This window comes from Aquarana catesbeiana, linkage group LG07, assembly GCF_042186555.1.
Source record: "Aquarana catesbeiana isolate 2022-GZ linkage group LG07, ASM4218655v1, whole genome shotgun sequence".
NCBI classification, from domain to species: Eukaryota; Metazoa; Chordata; class Amphibia; order Anura; family Ranidae; genus Aquarana; species Aquarana catesbeiana.
The window spans coordinates 29,166,569-29,185,897 of record NC_133330.1 but is presented as its reverse complement, the minus strand read 5'-3'; the positions used below and the strand labels follow the sequence as shown (position 1 = coordinate 29,185,897).

Genomic DNA, 19,329 nt, shown 5'->3' with positions numbered 1-19,329 from the left:
AGTTGGTAAGGTCGATGAGTCTGGCAGTGGCATTCATGATAGACTGAAGAGGAGATAGCCTATGGAGAGGTAGGCCAATGAGGAGGGAGTTACAATAGTCAAGGTGAGAGATAACAAGGGAGTGAATAAGTTTTAGTGGTCTCGATGGTTAGAAAGGGGCGTATTTTGGAGATGTTTGGGAGGTGAAGTCAACGGTTTGGACAGTGATTGGATTTGGGGCTGAAAGGACAGGTCAGAGTCTAGAATTACACCTAGTACCTTGGCATGAGGGGAGGGACTGATGGTTGTATTATTGATCTTGATGGAGAAGTCAGGGGGAGGGGCACAGGCTTGGCGGAAAATTATGAGCTTGGTTTCAGAAAGACTGAGTTTGAGGAAGTGGTGTGACATTCATGTTGATATGTCAGTTAGTAATGCGAGATGAGACTAAAGGAGTGAGGTGAGGAGTAGAGAAAGATTTGTGTGTCGTCAGCATAGAGGTGGGACTGGAAGCCATTTGAATTTATTAACAGAGGGAGGAGCTGTAAATGGAGAAGAGAAGGGGTCCGAGGACAGAACCTTCAGGTACCCCTACAGAAAGAGGAAGTGGAGAGGAGGAAATAGAGTTATAGGTCACACTGAAGGAGCGCTGTGATAGGTAGGAGGAGAGCCATGAGAGAGCAGAGTCTTTAAGGCCAAGAGAGTGGAGTTGTTTGAGGAGGAGGGGATGGTCAACAGTATCAAAGGCTTCATAGAGGTCGCGTAGTACGAGCACAGAGTAGTGGCCATTAGTTTTAGCAGTTAGTAGGTCATTAGTGGGTTTCAGTAGGGCAGTTTCAGTGGAGTTTAGCAAGCGGAAGCCAGACTGGTAGAGCGATGAGATTACACACGAAAAAAAAAAAAAAAAAGGACGCTGCATTTCTGGCAGGAATAATAAGAATTTTCTGTAGTTCCTGAAAAAAGTGTTACTAAACCCAGTAATCTGAAAATAGTTCATCCACCCACCCCCAGTGCCGCCCACAGTTTATAAATCATCTTTTGTCATTAAAATACTGCCACTATATACCTTTTTGGCTGATCTGTATACCACGGTCACGTGATAAACTGCAGGGTGCGCCCGAGTGCTGAGTGTTGAGGTAGGAGGAAGAGATATTCCACTATAGCCTGTGTCCTCATGCTGTTATGGCAGGCAGATCATCCATCAAGATGTGACATCCCACACACTGTTCTTTTTTTTTTTTTTTTTTTTTTTAGATACTGGGCGTGGAGGAGGAGGGAGGGACTGGGCTGTCATTTAGGAACTGTATACACGGCCACATGTGTGATGTCAATGTGACCTGAAAAGCTCAGCTCAACAAGGAAATGTTCTCTCCAGCAATACAGACCAAACTGAGCATGTGCAGCTTTACTACTCTGTCTTATCTGGCCTTGCCAAGAGACACCCTGCAGGAGGGGGAGGGATCTGTCCATAGAGGATCAAAGAGCCTTTTTATTCAATACAGAGGATTAAACCCTTTAAGTTCCACAGTGAGTATAACAAGCATGTTATTCTGCATATACAGACAGATTTTACTGTTGTGGGTTTAGTAACACTTTAAAGTGATAAAGGCAGATTAAAAATAAAATAACATTTGTTATATTTACCTGCTCTGTGCAGTGAGAGAATTGGGGTATCAGGGCTGCACAGAGCAGCCCTGATGCCCCTCTTCTCGGGTTCCCCGCCGGCGCTCCTGGCCCCCCCTTCCCGTTGAGTGTTGCCAGAGTAAGCAGCTTGCTAGGGGGCGCTGTTCACACACGGATCATGGCTCAATTCCGCCCCCTATTCATTGGCTCACTAGCTGTGATAGACAGTAGCGAGAGCCAATGGCTCCTGCTGTCTCAGCCAATGAGGAAGAGACCTGGGAGAGCTGCTGCTCTCGTGCACATTGCTGAAATGAGATAGGGCTCAGGTAAGTAGTGTGGGGGGGGGGGGCTGCTGCAAACAGTAGGTTTATTTTACCTTCATGCATAGGATATGCATGAAGGTAAAAAAATAATTTGACTTTACAACCACTTCAAGGGCTGGTAAGCTACAATATGACATTTAATTTTTTGGGCTTGGTATGCTGCATTTCCAGTTCAGGAACAGAGCACATGAAATCAAATCTAGGAGCTTGCTGGCTACAGTGTGAGAAACCAATTCATGAGAGGCATCCCTTCCTACAGAGAGGAACTGCTGCACTTTAGAATGGTGCAGTTAATACCTTAGTTCATTCTCCATAAAATGCAATTTTAAACTTTGCTGTGAAACTCCAGCCGTCTAGAATGACCGAATCAGAGGATACAAAATATCCCGATAACAGTCTTTATTCATTATGGCCTCAGCCGATTTCTAGACATCAGCCGCCTGTCTCTTAATGGATATATAAGATTGTATTGTAATAGGTTAAAGTGCATCAGAATTTGCAATCGATATCTAGTTGATGTAACAAGTGGGTGTAGCGTTGTAAGGAATTCCAAATTCTCCAAAACCATCAAATTGGAAGAGCAGAAGTGTACTTCAATACTGTGCAAGTCATTCCAAAGAATTGAGCATCCAAACCCCAAAAACATGTAATATGTTGCCGCTTACCACACTTTAGACGTGGTGGCTGCATTCATTTTCCATTTTCAGGCTTTTCCCCTTTATTTTCCACCCTGTATTGTGGCCAATAACACTTCCTGTCTTTTTGTGTCTATGCCGATTTCTCCGCTGTATCTATGGGGAAGCCATGGTTGTCACCTAGGCGGGATTTCTAACAATTGGCTTTGTAAATCTACATTACACAGTGGATTGATGGGACTAGTCAATTCCACAAATAGATAAGGAGGCTTGTACTTTCTTTTCAGCTCACCGGAAGCGACAAGGAAATGACATTTCTGGCAAGAACCAGTATTTTCCATACTTGCTGACTGACTAAGATTAATGCAGCTACCATATCCAAGGACTGGTAAGCGACAAGATATTACATTTTTGTTTTTTTTTTATTTTTAGATACACTTTAAAGTGGAACTTTAATGCAAATAAAAATGGGGGTAAGGGCAGGATTATTTTTAATGCAAAAAAGATATACCATGTCTCCTTCAGCATTAAAAAAGGTACTAACCTGCTTATCCACCCCTGTATAGTGAGCTGCGCAGCTCATTGCACAAATTTGTAAATGTTGTGATGACCGAACTTCAGCGTATGTGTGGGAGTGACGTCCTCTTGGCCCGATCAACGAAAGTGGTCAGCAAACTACACACAAAAGTCGGCCGCCCAAAGATGTCAGCAGCGGACAGGGAGTTCTGAAATGTTATGTTGCTGGACTGAAGGCAAGTAAAGTTCCACTTTAAAAAAAGAATGTATACTTTTTTTTTTTTTTTTTTTTTTTTTTTATAGGGTTTTTTTCTAACCAAAGATTTCTGTAATTTAATCATTTAATGACCTCCCAGAATGAGATTAAGCACCTACTTTGGGCCAGCTTGGCTCAAACAAATAACCCACATGCCCTCTCTGTGCGGCTGGTGGTGCAGCTGCAGTTTTTTGTTGAAGCTTATGCTACATACAGTGACCGGCATCCTCTTCTGGTGGGTGACATGACAGACTTGCTCTCTGTGCACTAAATATAGAGCGTCACTTGCTCACACATCTCTGCCACTCAGGAGAAGCCTTACATTTTTTTCAGTAAATACAAGGTGTTTTCTGATTGGCCATGGTGGAAAGAAGGAAGACAGCTTTTTGCTAAGTGAGCAAAAGTTAATACGCTCTCATAATTACAAAGTATATATAAGGAAACAGACAGCTAAATAGCAGCGGCCAGGGGAAGTCCACCAGCAAGAATCAGTAGATTGCTGGCACTGTGTGAACAGTTGCAACTGTTAGTAGCGACTGTCAGATTTGTACTCTGTATGGCCAGCACCATCCCAGCTCACATATAAACCACCAGCGAGGTTACATGCGACTAGAACCTCTGACTGATCCTGGACGCAGCCAGTGTGGGTCCAGGGTCGGCGTTTTTGCAGTTTTGGAACAAAATATTACAGCGCACACATGCAAAAAAGACAATTTACCTCCTGCAAGGCTTATTTAAAACACCTAAACATTTTCAAAAAAAATTATCAAAAAATATGGGGATTTGGTCACACCATATTGCTATATGGTGCTTAAGCCCACTTACTGTGACAAAGTACCCCATGGTTAGTGGGTCCTACACTATCCATAGACTGGGAGGTCCTGCTTCTCTGAACCATGGGAGCAATACACTCCTCTATATGGGAGAACTGAGGTCTCCACCCATGACACAGGTGGACACTAATAAGAGGCACTGATGAGGGAGTGGGGTGCTCCTCGCCCAAAAGGATTTGGTCAGAATCCATACAATAAACAAGATATTTGGCGGGCACACCCTAAAAGATGTATTAAAGATGGTGCAGCCATAAGACCATACAACAGAACAAAATATTACAGCGCACACATGCAAAAAAGATATTTACCTCCTGTAAGGTTTATTTAAAACACCTAGACATTTTCAAAAAACATTATCAAAAAAATATGGGGATTTGGTCACACTAATCATGGGGTACTTTGTCGCAGTAAGTGGGCTTATGCACCATATAGCAAAATGGTATGACCAAAACCCCATATTTTTTGATAATTTTTTTTGAAAATGTTTAGATGTTTTAAATAAGCCTTGCTGGAGGTAAATGTCTTTTTTGCATGTGTGCGCTGTAATATTTTGTTCTGTTGTATGGTCTTATGGCTGCACCATCTTTAATGTATCTTTTAGGGTGTGCCCCCCAAATATCTTGTTTGCAGAGTTTTGGACACACACACACACACAGGCTGCAGATAACTGGCCAGTTTGTATGCAGCCATAGCAAGCAGTGTTGTGATGTCCATATGCAGCATTTAGCCACCTCTGAATGCAACTATCTGCACCCCATCGCCCACGTGATTGTAGGAGAAGGTTTTTAAAAATATCAGAACAATTTGAAGAGTGACGCTGATCTCAGCCAAATGAAAAATCCTTAGGCTAGCACACGCTTACCTGTTTAAGTGCATTACGTGCAATGGTCTGGAAAGCCTGCTCCACGTTAATAGCCTCTTTAGCACTGGTTTCAAAGTATGGGATGTTATTTTTGCTATGACACCAGACCTGTGATCGCTTTGTGGTAACCTGTATGGAGAAGGCACAACAATGAAGAGATACTTTATAGACATATGAAATAATCTGCACACCTCTCAATGAGATGCTTTGTTGAGTTGCTCAATACTAGGCAGGCTTTGATTGGCCAAGGTGGACATAATGACACCATCTGCCCCTCCTCTCAACCTTGGCCAATTAGGGCCCTCAGTAAATCTGGTATGTCACATTCCTGAAATTCTCCTTAAACAATAAGGAGATTAAAAATAAGCCCCTGACCTCTGTTGTAGGCATTGTGCAGAAGGGTTACCCTCCAAGCAATAACTCAGCAGCTCAGCTCCCCCCTCCCATCAGTGACTTATCACTTGTCTCAGCTAACCCCATTTTCCTGCTAAATAATTCTTAGCATCTCAGCTCATTCTGCTCCCGCCCAAACCACCGCCACCCCCTCAAGCCCCCATTTCCCCCCTGCAAGTGAGCCCGCATCTCAGCTCACCCCACTCCCTGCAGTGACCCCGCATCTCAGCTCACCCCACTCCCTGCAGTGACCCCCGCATCTCAGCTCACCCCACTCCCTGCAGTGACCCCCGCATCTCAGCTCACCCCACTCCCTGCAGTGACCCCCGCATCTCAGCTCACCCCACTCCCTGCAGTGAACCCCGCATCTCAGCTCACCCCACTCCCTGCAGTGAACCCCGCATCTCAGCTCACCCCACTCCCTGCAGTGAACCCCGCATCTCAGCTCACCCCACTCCCTGCAGTGACCCCCGCATCTCAGCTCACCCCACTCCCTGCAGTGACCCCCGCATCTCAGCTCACCCCACTCCCTGCAGTGACCCCCGCATCTCAGCTCACCCCACTCCCTGCAGTGACCCCCGCATCTCAGCTCACCCCACTCCCTGCAGTGACCCCCGCATCTCAGCTCACCCCACTCCCTGCAGTGACCCCCGCATCTCAGCTCACCCCACTCCCTGCAGTGACCCCCGCATCTCAGCTCACCCCACTCCCTGCCGTAACCCCGCATCTCAGCTCACCCCACTCCCTGCCGTAACCCCGCATCTCAGCTCACCCCACTCCCTGCCGTAACCCCGCATCTCAGCTCACCCCACTCCCTGCCGTAACCCCGCATCTCAGCTCACCCCACTCCCTGCCGTAACCCCGCATCTCAGCTCACCCCACTCCCTGCAGTGACCCCGCATCTCAGCTCACCCCACTCCCTGCAGTGACCCCCGCATCTCAGCTCACCCCACTCCCTGCCGTAACCCCGCATCTCAGCTCACCCCACTCCCTGCCGTAACCCCGCATCTCAGCTCACCCCACTCCCTGCCGTAACCCCGCATCTCAGCTCACCCCACTCCCTGCCGTAACCCCGCATCTCAGCTCACCCCACTCCCTGCCGTAACCCCGCATCTCAGCTCACCCCACTCCCTGCTGTAACCCCGCATCTCAGCTCACCCCACTCCCTGCCGTAACCCCGCATCTCAGCTCACCCCACTCCCTGCAGTGACCCGGCATCTCAGCTCACCCCACTCCCTGCAGTGACCCGGCATCTCAGCTCACCCCACTCCCCGCAGTGATCCCGCATCTCAGCTCACCCCACTCCCCGCAGTGATCCCGCATCTCAGCTCACCCCACTCCCCGCAGTGATCCCGCATCTCAGCTCACCCCACTCCCTGCAGTGATCCCGCATCTCAGCTCACCCCACTCCCCGCCGTGACCCCGCATCTCAGCTCACCCCACTCCCCGCCGTGACCCCGCATCTCAGCTCACCCCACTCCCCGCCGTGACCCCGCATCTCAGCTCACCCCACTCCCTGCCGTGACCCCGCATCTCAGCTCACCCCACTCCCCGCCGTGACCCCGCATCTCAGCTCACCCCAGTCCCTGCAGTGACCCCGCATCTCAGCTCACCCCACTGCCTGCAGTGACCCCCGCATCTCAGCTCACCCCACTCCCTGCAGTGACCCCCGCATCTCAGCTCACCCCACTCCCTGCAGTGACCCCCGCATCTCAGCTCACCCCACTCCCTGCAGTGACCCCCGCATCTCAGCTCACCCCACTCCCTGCAGTGACCCCCGCATCTCAGCTCACCCCACTCCCTGCCGTAACCCCGCATCTCAGCTCACCCCACTCCCTGCCGTAACCCCGCATCTCAGCTCACCCCACTCCCTGCCGTAACCCCGCATCTCAGCTCACCCCACTCCCTGCCGTAACCCCGCATCTCAGCTCACCCCACTCCCTGCCGTAACCCCGCATCTCAGCTCACCCCACTCCCTGCAGTGACCCCGCATCTCAGCTCACCCCACTCCCTGCAGTGACCCCCGCATCTCAGCTCACCCCACTCCCTGCCGTAACCCCGCATCTCAGCTCACCCCACTCCCTGCCGTAACCCCGCATCTCAGCTCACCCCACTCCCTGCCGTAACCCCGCATCTCAGCTCACCCCACTCCCTGCCGTAACCCCGCATCTCAGCTCACCCCACTCCCTGCCGTAACCCCGCATCTCAGCTCACCCCACTCCCTGCTGTAACCCCGCATCTCAGCTCACCCCACTCCCTGCCGTAACCCCGCATCTCAGCTCACCCCACTCCCTGCAGTGACCCGGCATCTCAGCTCACCCCACTCCCTGCAGTGACCCGGCATCTCAGCTCACCCCACTCCCCGCAGTGATCCCGCATCTCAGCTCACCCCACTCCCCGCAGTGATCCCGCATCTCAGCTCACCCCACTCCCCGCAGTGATCCCGCATCTCAGCTCACCCCACTCCCTGCAGTGATCCCGCATCTCAGCTCACCCCACTCCCCGCCGTGACCCCGCATCTCAGCTCACCCCACTCCCCGCCGTGACCCCGCATCTCAGCTCACCCCACTCCCCGCCGTGACCCCGCATCTCAGCTCACCCCACTCCCTGCCGTGACCCCGCATCTCAGCTCACCCCACTCCCCGCCGTGACCCCGCATCTCAGCTCACCCCAGTCCCTGCAGTGACCCCGCATCTCAGCTCACCCCACTGCCTGCAGTGACTACGCATCTCAGCTCACCCCACTCCCCGCAGTGATCCCACATCTCAGCTCACTTCACCCCCTGCAGTGGCCCCGCAACTCAGCTCACCCCACTCCCCGCAGTGACCCCACATCTCAGCTCACCCCACTCCCCGCAGTGACCCCACATCTCAGCTCACCTTCCTCCCTGCAGTGGCCCCGTATCTTAGCTCACCCCACTCCCTGCAGTGACTCCACATCTCAGCTTACCGCACCCCCTATTTCAGCTCATCCCACTCACAGCTCCTGGGGTGTGTGGAAAAAAAAAAAAAAAACACCAAAAAAATCTTACTTGTCTGTTTTCAAGATCGATCTTGTTCCCCAGGACAACAAAGGGGAAGTTTTCAGGGTCCCGTGGACTAGCCTGAATAAGGAATTCATCTCTCCAGCTGTCCAAGGTTTTGAAAGTGTTGGGCGCAGTAACATCGAACACCAAAACGCAGCAGTCCGCCCCTCGGTAGAAGGCCACACCAAGTGACTGGAATCGCTCCTGCCCAGCTGTGTCCCATATCTACAGGAGGAAAGAAGAAAGCTGTTTGACTGCATAAAAAAAGTGTAAAATGTGAGTGCAAACCTGGGGACACCTTACTGAAAGCTGAACACTAGGTAAATATAAAAAAAAAAGACAAAAAATAATGCAGCTCTGTATTCATTATTACATCATTAAATATGTTTTTGAATGCAATACTCTGTGCCAACAATCTGCTGAAAGGAGGAGACCGCCAAGTGACAGGGAAATAAGCTCATTGCTGTGCTGCTGCTTCTTTCACGGTCCAGTCACAGGCTGGGGGGAAGCAAGGCCAGCAAGGGCCTGTGCACACTAGGGTAAAAAAATAAAACCGGAGCATTCAGGTCCATAATGCAAATGGATCTGAACACAAACAATGGTTTTCTACATACATTTGCCACTCGATGTTTAGAATGATTTGCAAAAGAAACCTTTAGAGCCGATTACAAAAATCAATAAAAATTTGCATTTACGGCCTTCTCAGTGCATTCAGTGTTGGTTTAAATGCAAGATGAATGCATCTAACCCAATCCTAACAAATACGAACAAACTTTATGCCATTGTGCATGAGGCCTAAAGTTGACCATACACTGATAATCTTTTTTGTTCAGCCTGCAGATATCTATGCTGTATAGCATGGATGGAGGAGAGTATTCTGTAAAAAAATAAAATAAGGGGGGGGGGGGGGGGGTGCCACCATCTAAGTGTGGGTGTTTACAGTGCTGGGACAAGGTCATCCAGCGCCCAGGGCAAAGATGGCAAACTGCGCAGTTTTACTGCCTCCACCCCTTTAGGCTTCAAAGGCAGCCATATGAGGAAATTCATGTGATGCTATACATCTCAAAAGGTTTTGCTCAATAGGCTGCCCTACAGGTGAGACATTTGGAAAATAAGTCCATGACACTTTTCAGTGCCACACCAAACTACACAGTGCTGTGGCACCATGTGGTTTGGGGTGTGTGAAAAATGTGTGCGTTAGCAGATGTGTGGGGATGCCCTTAATCAATGGCACTGCTGTGCGTATATTAAAAGAGTGCGCTTCTGTGCTCTTCAGGACAGCCACAATTTTGTGCACAATCCTGACAAGCAAGCATGTGAACCTATCCTTATAGAGCAGGGGTCTCAAACTCAATTTACCTGGGGGCCGCTGGAGGTAGATTCTGGGTAAGGCTGGGCCGCATCAAGTTTTCCACAAAAAATGCGCTTACAAAATATCATTATTCAGATTCAAATGTCTTTATTAACAGTTCTTTAACATTTAACTTTTAGAACATGAATGGACATAAACTGTTTGAACATGGCTTTATCTGCCTACTTCTTGCTGCTAGAGATCTGACAGCGCTTACTCTTGCATAGCCGAGCCACATTTGGCGTAAGTGAGGAAGCAGTTGAGACCCTCAGCACAGCTTGAAGATGAGCATCAGTAATTCTAGACCTGTACTTTGACTTATTGAAGTTCAAGGTAGAGAAGAGCTTTTCGCACAAGTATGTGCTCCCAAAAAGACACATGGTCTGCTTGAACATTCGGGAAAGCTCAGGGAAGCTGGGGGGCAATTCTCTTAAAAATTGCCCAAGTTTGTCTGCTTTTCCACTCACATCCCTAAACTTGGCTTTGAGTTCAGAGTTACACTGCAGGTCAATGAGCTCCATTTGAAACACTGGAGGGGCATCTTGCACATCAAAGGAGAAGGGGTCTGCAAAAATTTGAAATGTGGCTCTGTGTCTCTTGAAGTCTGCAAATCTATGATCAAATTCCTCCTGTAGCCTCAAAATGACATCCACATACTCCTCATGACTGAATAGTGTGCCTGAATCAATGAGTGACTTGCATGCTGGGAAATGGCAAAGGTTTGTTTGAGAAAGCTGGTCTTTCCACAATATAAGTTTTGTAGAGAACGCTCTCACGCTGTCATAGGCAGCACTGACAAGTTGCCCCTGGCCTTGTAACCTCTTATTCAGTACATTAAGCTCATGTGTGATATCAACTAAAAAAGCTAAGTCCATGAGCCATTTTGGATCACTTAGCAAAGGAACAGAAGCCCCATCTTTCTCCATAAAAGCTTTCACTTCCGCTCTCAACTCAAAAAATCTCTTCAATACGTTTCCCCTGCTGAGCCAACGCACCTCGGTAAAGTAGAGCACATCCCCATATTCTGACTCTATTTCCTCTAAAAAAGCACGAAATATTCTGTGTTTTAAGCCCCTGGATCTGATTTGGTTGATGCATTTCACAACGAAAGACATCACGTTGTCAAACTTCAGGCATTTGCTGCAAAGGGCCTGCTGGTGAATAATGCAGTGCAGAGCAATGACCTCCTCTAAACCTTCCTCTTTCTTTTTTTTATTAACAAGTGCCACCAGTCCTTTTTTCCTCCCGATCATTGATGGCGCTCCATCAGTTGTTATTCCGACAAACTTCCTCCAAGGCAAACCAGCATTCTGAAAAGCATCACACAGCTGGTGAAATATCTCTTGGGCGGTGGTCTGGCCATGCATTGGAACTAGTGAGAGCAACTCCTCTGTGACTTCAAAATTGTCATCAACACCCCGGACATAGATTGCAAGCTGGGCAGTGTCGGTGATGTCTGTGGTCTCATCAAGAGCGACTGAGTATACACTGAAACATTTTATTTTCTCACACAGTTGATCATAAATGTCACTTGAAAGGTCAGAAATGCGCTCTGCCACGGTGTTGGAAGAAAGGCTGATGTTGCTAAACTGACCTTTCTTTTCTGGAGAGATAATACTTGCAGCCTGTAACATGCACTTTTTTATAAATTCCCCTTCTTTAAATGACTTTCCTGCTTTAGCAATCATCATACTAACTACGTAGCTGGCTTCGACTGCTGCATCATTCTCTTTGGTTGCTTTCTTAAAGAAATCTTGTTGCCTCAGCAGACATGTCTTAAGTTTAGCAACCTGGTTGGCTCTCTCATCTTCCTGGTACTTTGCATACTCCTCAGCATGTCTAGTTGTGTAATGACGCTTCAAATTGTATTCTTTGGGCACTGCAACTTTCTCTGTGCAAATAAGACAAGTTGGGATGCCCTTGTGCTCAATAAAGAAATATTGCTTTTCCCACTTTTCCTGAAATTGTCTGTGCTCATCATCAACCTCTCTCTTCACTGCAGGCTTTGAGCAAGACATATTTGGGGCTGCGTACCAAAAACTTAGGCCTATGGTGCCTTGAGATACCCACTTCAGCACAAGGTGCTCTGGATGAGCGGAAATAGAGTTTCCCAGTCCCCCTAGCTGCCTAGCATGACCTTCGGCAACATTAAAGAGGACCTGATTTTTACTCACAGGAGTAGCCAAATACCTTTAGGGTGGGCACGCACCTGTCTGGTTTATAAAAATAGCACTCCTCCACTCTGCTGTGCCCCTCTGTATATTTCTTGCCCTGTATGCTAATACTGAGCATCAAGGAGGAAGAGACGCCGGGGTTTCTCAATGGGCGTCTCCTTCTCCATGTGCCTCAATCCAATCACAGTGAGAGTCACAGCCAGGAAGAAAAAAACTCCTTGTCTGTGACACTCTTTGATGTGATTGGATCACAACACAGCCAGGGAGAAGGAGACGCCCATTGAGAAACCCCTGCGTCTCCTCCTCCCATGCAGGGCCTCCAATGGCAGAACGTCCTGTCGCCTGAACGGGAAAGAGAAGAAAAAAAGTGAGGCGTGGAGAGCGTGACTGACAGGCTGGTACTTGCCTCTCCGTGTCCCTCCCATCGAAGAAGATGAAGTCGCCGCTCTGAACGCACTTGGTGCAGGTCAGCGTCCGGCGGTGTTACACAGCGGGCAGCGCTCCACCGCCACTTACTCCCCCTGGTGAGACGCCGAGGTACTGTACTTGGCGGTGGAGCGCTGCCCGCTGTGTAACACCGCCGGAGGCTGACCTGCACCAAGTGCGTTCAGAGTGCTTTTCCAGGCGGGGGGCCGCAAAATATTGTCCCGCGGGCCGCAGTTGGCCCGCGGGCCGCGAGTTTGAGACCCCTGTTATAGAGGGTTCACACTGGTGCGCTGTGGTTTGTCCGCAGTGCGATTGTATGTGCAGTTTATCTGCAGTTTTAGCTGCGCTCCCAATGAATTCTCATGGACTGTGCATTTCCTGAACATGCATCAAGATGCAGCATGCAAGACTGATTTGCTTTCATGAAAACACAGTGTAATAGAATTTAATGGGAGTGCAACTAGAACTGTGGGTAAACCGCACATACAATCGCGCTGTGGCCAAACCACAGCGCACCAGTGTGAACCCGCTATTAGGGATAAAAAAAAAAAAAAAAAAAAAAGAGTGAATCGGTGAGGAGGTTGGGGTGGTAAGAGTATGTGCCAATGAAGAGCAAAGTAATGGAGTGCAGAGAAGGTGCTAGGCTGTAAGGGGACAGTAGAGTTAGAAGAGTTAAAAGCAAACTGGGATGGAAAGGGTGTAAAATCTGTGTATGGAATGTTGAGTTATGGAAGGGACAGCAGATAATAGAAGAAAAAAAAAAAAACCAGGGCAGAAAAGCAAGGAGGATCAGTGCTGATTTACTGTGATGATCGTGCAGACAAGGTAGAGAGGTGTAGGCGAGGTGGAGATGATCCGGACAAGTGAGAGTATAACAAGGAAGACGGTGAGGTGTCCCGGGAGGGAGAGCAAGGTGAAGGCAGGAGTATGGAAGGAGAGAGTGATTAGTAGCTGCAGTACATCGATAAGGCAGACTTGGATAAACAGAGGAGTCGGGGAAATCGCTGCTTCCCAGTGCGCCCACCCCCCCCCACAGATTAAGACTCCACCCAGGGCAAGTGTCCCTCCGGCCCACCCCCTTGTACTGGCCCCCTGAGTGTTTATTAAAAGCAATAATACACTCAGATGGGTAAATAGGGATAAGGCACATCATTAAAGTCCTGCGGGCATCTGCAGAGTTGGTCAGGGAAGTAATTGGATAAAGCCAAGAAAAGCCTGGAAGACTTTCCTTAGCTTTACAGAGTTCTCATCTAATCTAGGATAGAGATTGTCCTGCTGTGGCTACTGTCAAAAATACCTGAACAGCTCAGCACCTGAGATTGCAGCTGCTTTTTGGTCAACAATTTTCTGCCCGACTTGGATTTTTCGATTGAAGAATGTCAGGTAGAAAGTGGCCATCTAAGAGTTTCTGCCGCTTCTTTAGCAACCCGCAGAAACTCGATCAGTGTATGGCCATGGTAAGTGTTACTAAAACTTGCCAAAAGAGAAATGGTACCTTGTCCCGCCAGACAGGAATGTGCTGCGTCAGATCTACACGGATGGACAAAACTACAAATCCTTGGGCGGGTAAAAAAAAAAAAAGTCCCCCTGAAAGGTAAAAGGCATAATGTGCTAGTAAGCATACTAGTACATTATGAAAAAAAAAAAAAAAAAAACACCTTGAAAACGGAGCCCTCCACCAGCATGCTGTCACCGCTGCTGAGGCTTCCATCTTCACCTGGTCTTCCTTCAGGGATTGTGGGCTGCAGCTGCTTAAATGACTGAGCCGCAATGTTGTCACTCCTGCACGGAGTCACAGCACAGAGCTCTGAAGGAATCGCACGGGTATGCCGTTCCTTCAGAGTACATGCGCTGGTGACATCACCGTCTGCTGCTCACTAGGATATCGCCTAAATGGTGCCCGGTTAGGAGATCTTCATTTAACCTACAAGTAAGCTTTATAAGCTAATCTATAGGGAAAAAAAAAAAAAAAGTTACTACCACTTTAATTAAAAAAACAAACAAAAAAAAAGTGCAGGCTAATGCCATAATGTGCTAGGATGCACCGCATACTAAACACAGTATAACAGACCTACCTTACAAATATAGCCCTCCAGCACCACGCTGTCACTGCTAAAGGCGCATTCCATTTCACATGCTCTGACTGTCTGAATGGCCGGCCCATGATGACATCACTCGTGTACATGGAGTCGCCATAGTGGCACATTCAATGTTCCGTGCAAGCAGAGAGTAACACACATGCACTAATTAAGTCATTGGCTTAAGCCAATGCCAGTATATAATCTACCAAGCAGCACAAGTTCAAGACGTTTTAAAAAGGCACCTACAGGGAAGATGACATTTTATAGTCTTATCGGTAGGGTAAAGTCTGATTTTTGCCTTTAATACTGCTTTAATTAATAAAATGTGTTACAATACTACGCATTCACTGAACAATTTATCACTGTTTAAAGGACTGAAAATTACTACTCTTATTAAAAGTCACTAGAGGGCGCCCTCCTCTCATCTACAGAGGTATCATTACTTTAAGTAATTAAAGAGTTTGAATTAAAGAGCACATCATCCCCGATACACAACAAAAATCACACAGCCACCCATCAATAGATATACCTGTGTTTTTTACCTTCTCCCATCATGTCACAGAGAAGGGTTGGAGTGGACAGTGATGGGGTCTAATCTAAGAGGCGTTGGATTGCACATAGAGGAAACCTGAATCTGTAGGGGCCCCTGCTCACCTCATTCCTAAAAAATTAGGCTGGGTGTTCTGATTTCACTTGCTGCATGCTGGTCGGTGACTCAAACAGTACTGAAGCCAGAAGGTCGAACTAATAGAGAAGTGAGCAAAGACAACCTGCAACAAGCCGCTTTCTTTTAAAGTGGCAGTAAAGTCCTTGTACCTACAGGTAAGCCTATAGTAAGGCTTAGCTGTAGGTACTGTACTGTGAATATCTCTTAAAACTTGGACAGATATTCAGAGTGCAGCTGATGACATCACCAGCGCAAGCGCTCTGAAGTTCCGGCTTACAGTGCCAGATCTTCAGAGCCCATGCCGTAAACGGCGGCTCCCCAGAAGGAAGCCCGGGGGAAGACGTCAGCCCCCTCAGCGGTGTCATTGCAGCGCTGGAGGGCTTTGGTAAAACTACAAATCCCATCATGCCTCTGCCTCTAGGAGTCATGCCTGTGATTGTCAGGGTCTTGCAATGTCTCATGGGACTTGTAGTTTTACCACAGCTGGAGGGCCGAGGTTGCCTACCCCTGTTCTGAGGTAAGTTTCTCATAATGTGCTAGTATGTGATGCATACTAGCACATTATGACATTGCCTTGAGGGAAAATGTATTTAATTTTTTTAACCACCTGCTGTTTACTACCGCTTTAACAGCAAGTTCTGGGATCAGAGTGTGCTGCTGATACATGTGCATTGTATAGGAAGTGCCAAAATCACAACAAAATACTCCTCCAGTAGTGTCCCAGCACTGCAAGGGTTAAATGTTTAAAGCTTGCAGTGCATCAACAAGCTGCATTATTTGCCTGACTCCCTGCTCTGATGCCCTCTCTTCTCCCCAAAGCTCCGGTCTATATTAGGTCAATAGGATTCATGTAAAATGTAGGGACCCTACATTGTACGTGGTGCAGATGAAGGTGCAGCCACATCAGCCTGGACAGGGGGCTGTTAGGGACAGGTTGCAGCACTTGAGGGACCCTGCTGGAGCAAGAAAAAAAAAAAAAGCAATAGAGCCCCTTTTGCAGTCCCCTGGAGGAAAAGAAGGAGGAAGTTCTCATCCCCTCCATAAAGCTACACTGCCGGGTACCCCTATCAGCAATGGCGGCAGCCCCTGACAGCTGATGGAAACATCAGCTGCGGTGCCAACATCGTGGGACTCCAGGACAGGTAAGTGTCCTATTGTTGAAAGCCAGCAGCTGCAGTATGTGTAGCTGCTGCCTTTTAATGTTTTTGTTTTTTTTTGGGGGGGGGGGGGGGGGGGGCGGAACACCGCTTTAAGGTGAGTGGTCACTTTGGTGGTGGAGCACAATATACTACAGTTTGGATGTTCTGGGTGGAATTGAAGCACTATTAGTAAGTCAGTTATTTACACTAACTCTACTGGACTACTGGGATTTTTTTTATTCAGAATTATTTACATTACTATTGATCTATGGCACTTTGATTACTATATGGCATTTGTTACTACTACTTTAATTGTGCAATTAGTGTGATTAAAAGCAGCACAACACCAATTTAAACGTAATTGCTATGGTGAAACTAGCAGGCGAATTCTGTTCTTTAAGACGCTTACAGATCAGAAGCTCCATTTACATAAATTTTACTGGAGTAACCACATTACTGCTCAGGACAAATACCGACTTTATGATGTGAGCCGGTCCCAGGGCACGCAGCAATCACACTCCCTGTCATGTGATTCACTCTTGTATATAGCAAACGTGGTTGACATAGATACCAGCACAATACTGGCTCCTAGAGACATGACAAGACAGCCAGGAGGTGCAAGCATTGTGGTGATGAGATGTCACAGGAAGCTTGGGCACAGCCTGTAATATTCATGAAGTTCTGAACTATGAAAGAGCGCTGGTACAATCTGAAGAAGAATGCAAATTGCTTTAAGGCTCCTGCACATGGCCAGCACAAGTTAAGGTTATATTATATTTTAATATATATATACATATACACATACACACACACATACATACATATACACCACACAAGAAAAAAATAAAATATGTTGGTGCATTTCCCCGGTCAGGGGCCACAGGTGCCGCGTACAACCAGAGACAAATGGCTATACACACGTGCATACAAAAATAAAGCTCCAAAACAGACATTCTGCATTAAGGGTTTTCTGTATGTATACATGTTTACGCCTGTGCCTGCATATACCCATGTACAGCCATTGATGTCTATAGCAGGGATATGCGATTAGCGGACCTCCAGCTGTTGCAAAACTACAAGTCCCATCATGCCTCTGGTTGTCATGCTTGTGGCTGTCAGAGTCTTGCTATGCCTCATGGGACTTGTAGTTCTGCAACAGCTGGATGTCCACTAATTGCACATCCCTGGTATATAGGCAGCTGCACGCTCCAAAACGTGGGGGAAAATACGCCCAAAGTTTTACATTGAATGGCCCCTGGCACGAGTCCTTAAAATGTCAGTACACCTAAAAGCTTGCATACATTATTTAATTTCACGATCTTTACCAATACCCATTTGACCATACTTGTTGTTCATTATTCTTGTTTCCAAATTATCTGGCTGTTAACCCTATAGTGGTACTATACCTGCATTGTGACCAGCCGGTCATCCACCATCACCTCCTTGGTCAGAAAGTCAGCCCCGATTGTGGCCTTGTACTGGTTAGTAAATTTCTTATTAACATACTGGTTCATAAGAGAAGTCTTGCCAACCCTGTAGCAGGACAAAACAAAACAAAAATTATTTGTAAGTGAAAGACACCATTTCCAAGTCAAAATAACAGATTACCACATTTCATCCTGATCCCCAATGAAGTAACAAGCTAGGGGTCCCATCAATGGCAGCTGCTTCCGTTATGCTGGATGAAGAGATCAGCAGCACCACCTACTGGCTTGATTTGGTACCTGGACTGCATGGCAAACACTTGGGATAGAAAAAAAAAATTAAAAAAATGAACTGAAAAGTATAGAGACTTCCAAAGTGCTGTACACAGCAGCAGCCAATCTCCCAGCTGTCTCATCACTAATCAGATTGACTGGCTGGTATGTAAGGAAACCTGAAGGACAGAAAAAATGGGAGTGGGCATTTCAGAGGTGTGGTTTTGGTGGCAGTCACTGGCTGCGCTACCTAGCAAGTCACTGACTGCAAGCAAGCATGCAGGATGGGAAAATTAGACTTTAATGACAAATCAGTGGCTGTAGGCGTGTCTGCAGTGAATCCAAGATCAGATGACAGCCCTAGGACCCAAAACAGGATTACAATCTCAGTTTGGGATCGCATTTCCTGCAAATGGTAAAGGTGGTGGTGCTGCTGAGGTCACATTTAGGGTGCCGCCACACTCCTGAATATACCAGTTCGGTAATTAGATGAGCGAACCCCAGCGGGAGTTCCTGCACTGAGCTGCGAGAGGCAGCCCCACTGAAAGCAATGCATGAGCAATTACATGCAAGTTGGGGCGATTAGCTGCAGGAGCCGGCAGCCTCCCATTGCTTTCACAGCTAATCAATGGGACTCCTGCTGGGGCTCTTGCATCCAATCGATGAGAGGGTGTGTTCACAAGTATGAATGAACTCTAATGCTAGCAATAGATTATGCAATTTTATTTTCTTCAACTATGGATTGAAGGAAAGCAAAATCACTCGATTTCCCCATCAACACAGTCAGTCATTGTCGATGGGGAATGCCTCCAGATGTGTCTTTGTATTCTGACAGCGGGAGGTTTCCCCACTATCAGAACACAATGATCAATGCTGGAGCTACAGCCACCTGCAGTGATCGCACGAAAATAAACCCGACAGACTGGTTGTACTGTAGTCGATTGGCAGACTTCAGTACAACCAGCCTGTCCACAGACGGATCGAATTCAGCTTACTCCTAATGAACTGGATCAATTTCGATCAGTCTATGACCAGCTTTAGAAGGGCTAGATATTAGATTGTAAGCTTCTGGTCTGGGACTGCATCAATACTTCCAGCACAGCGATACCTCGGTTTGCAAGTAACACGGTATACGAGCGTTTCGCAAGACTAGCCATATTTTTTTAAAAAAAATCCTGACTTGATTTGCGAGCTCTGTCTCGACTAGCAGGACTCAAACCTCTGGTGCATGTTTTACCGTAGGTGGCCAGAGGTCCGGGGGGTGCTGGAGAACTCTGAGACCCCCCAGCTGGGTGAGGCAGCCATAATGTACGTTGGAACACCCGAAAGTGTCAACAGTTCCCGAGTGC

General features: G+C 47.7%; 1 protein-coding gene across 1 annotated transcript in view; it reads right to left on the bottom strand.

The window, feature by feature from the left end:
- RAB7A (RAB7A, member RAS oncogene family) overlaps nt 1–19,329 on the bottom strand; it is an 86,784-nt gene that overhangs the window by 3,880 nt on the left and 63,575 nt on the right. Inside the window, exons 3-5 of the mRNA XM_073591855.1 lie at nt 17,690–17,816; nt 8,452–8,670; nt 5,028–5,156 (exon numbers count right to left, since the gene is read on the bottom strand). Coding sequence (XP_073447956.1) covers nt 5,028–5,156; nt 8,452–8,670; nt 17,690–17,816 — 475 coding nt within the window. The remainder of the gene's footprint in view (nt 1–5,027; nt 5,157–8,451; nt 8,671–17,689; nt 17,817–19,329) is intronic.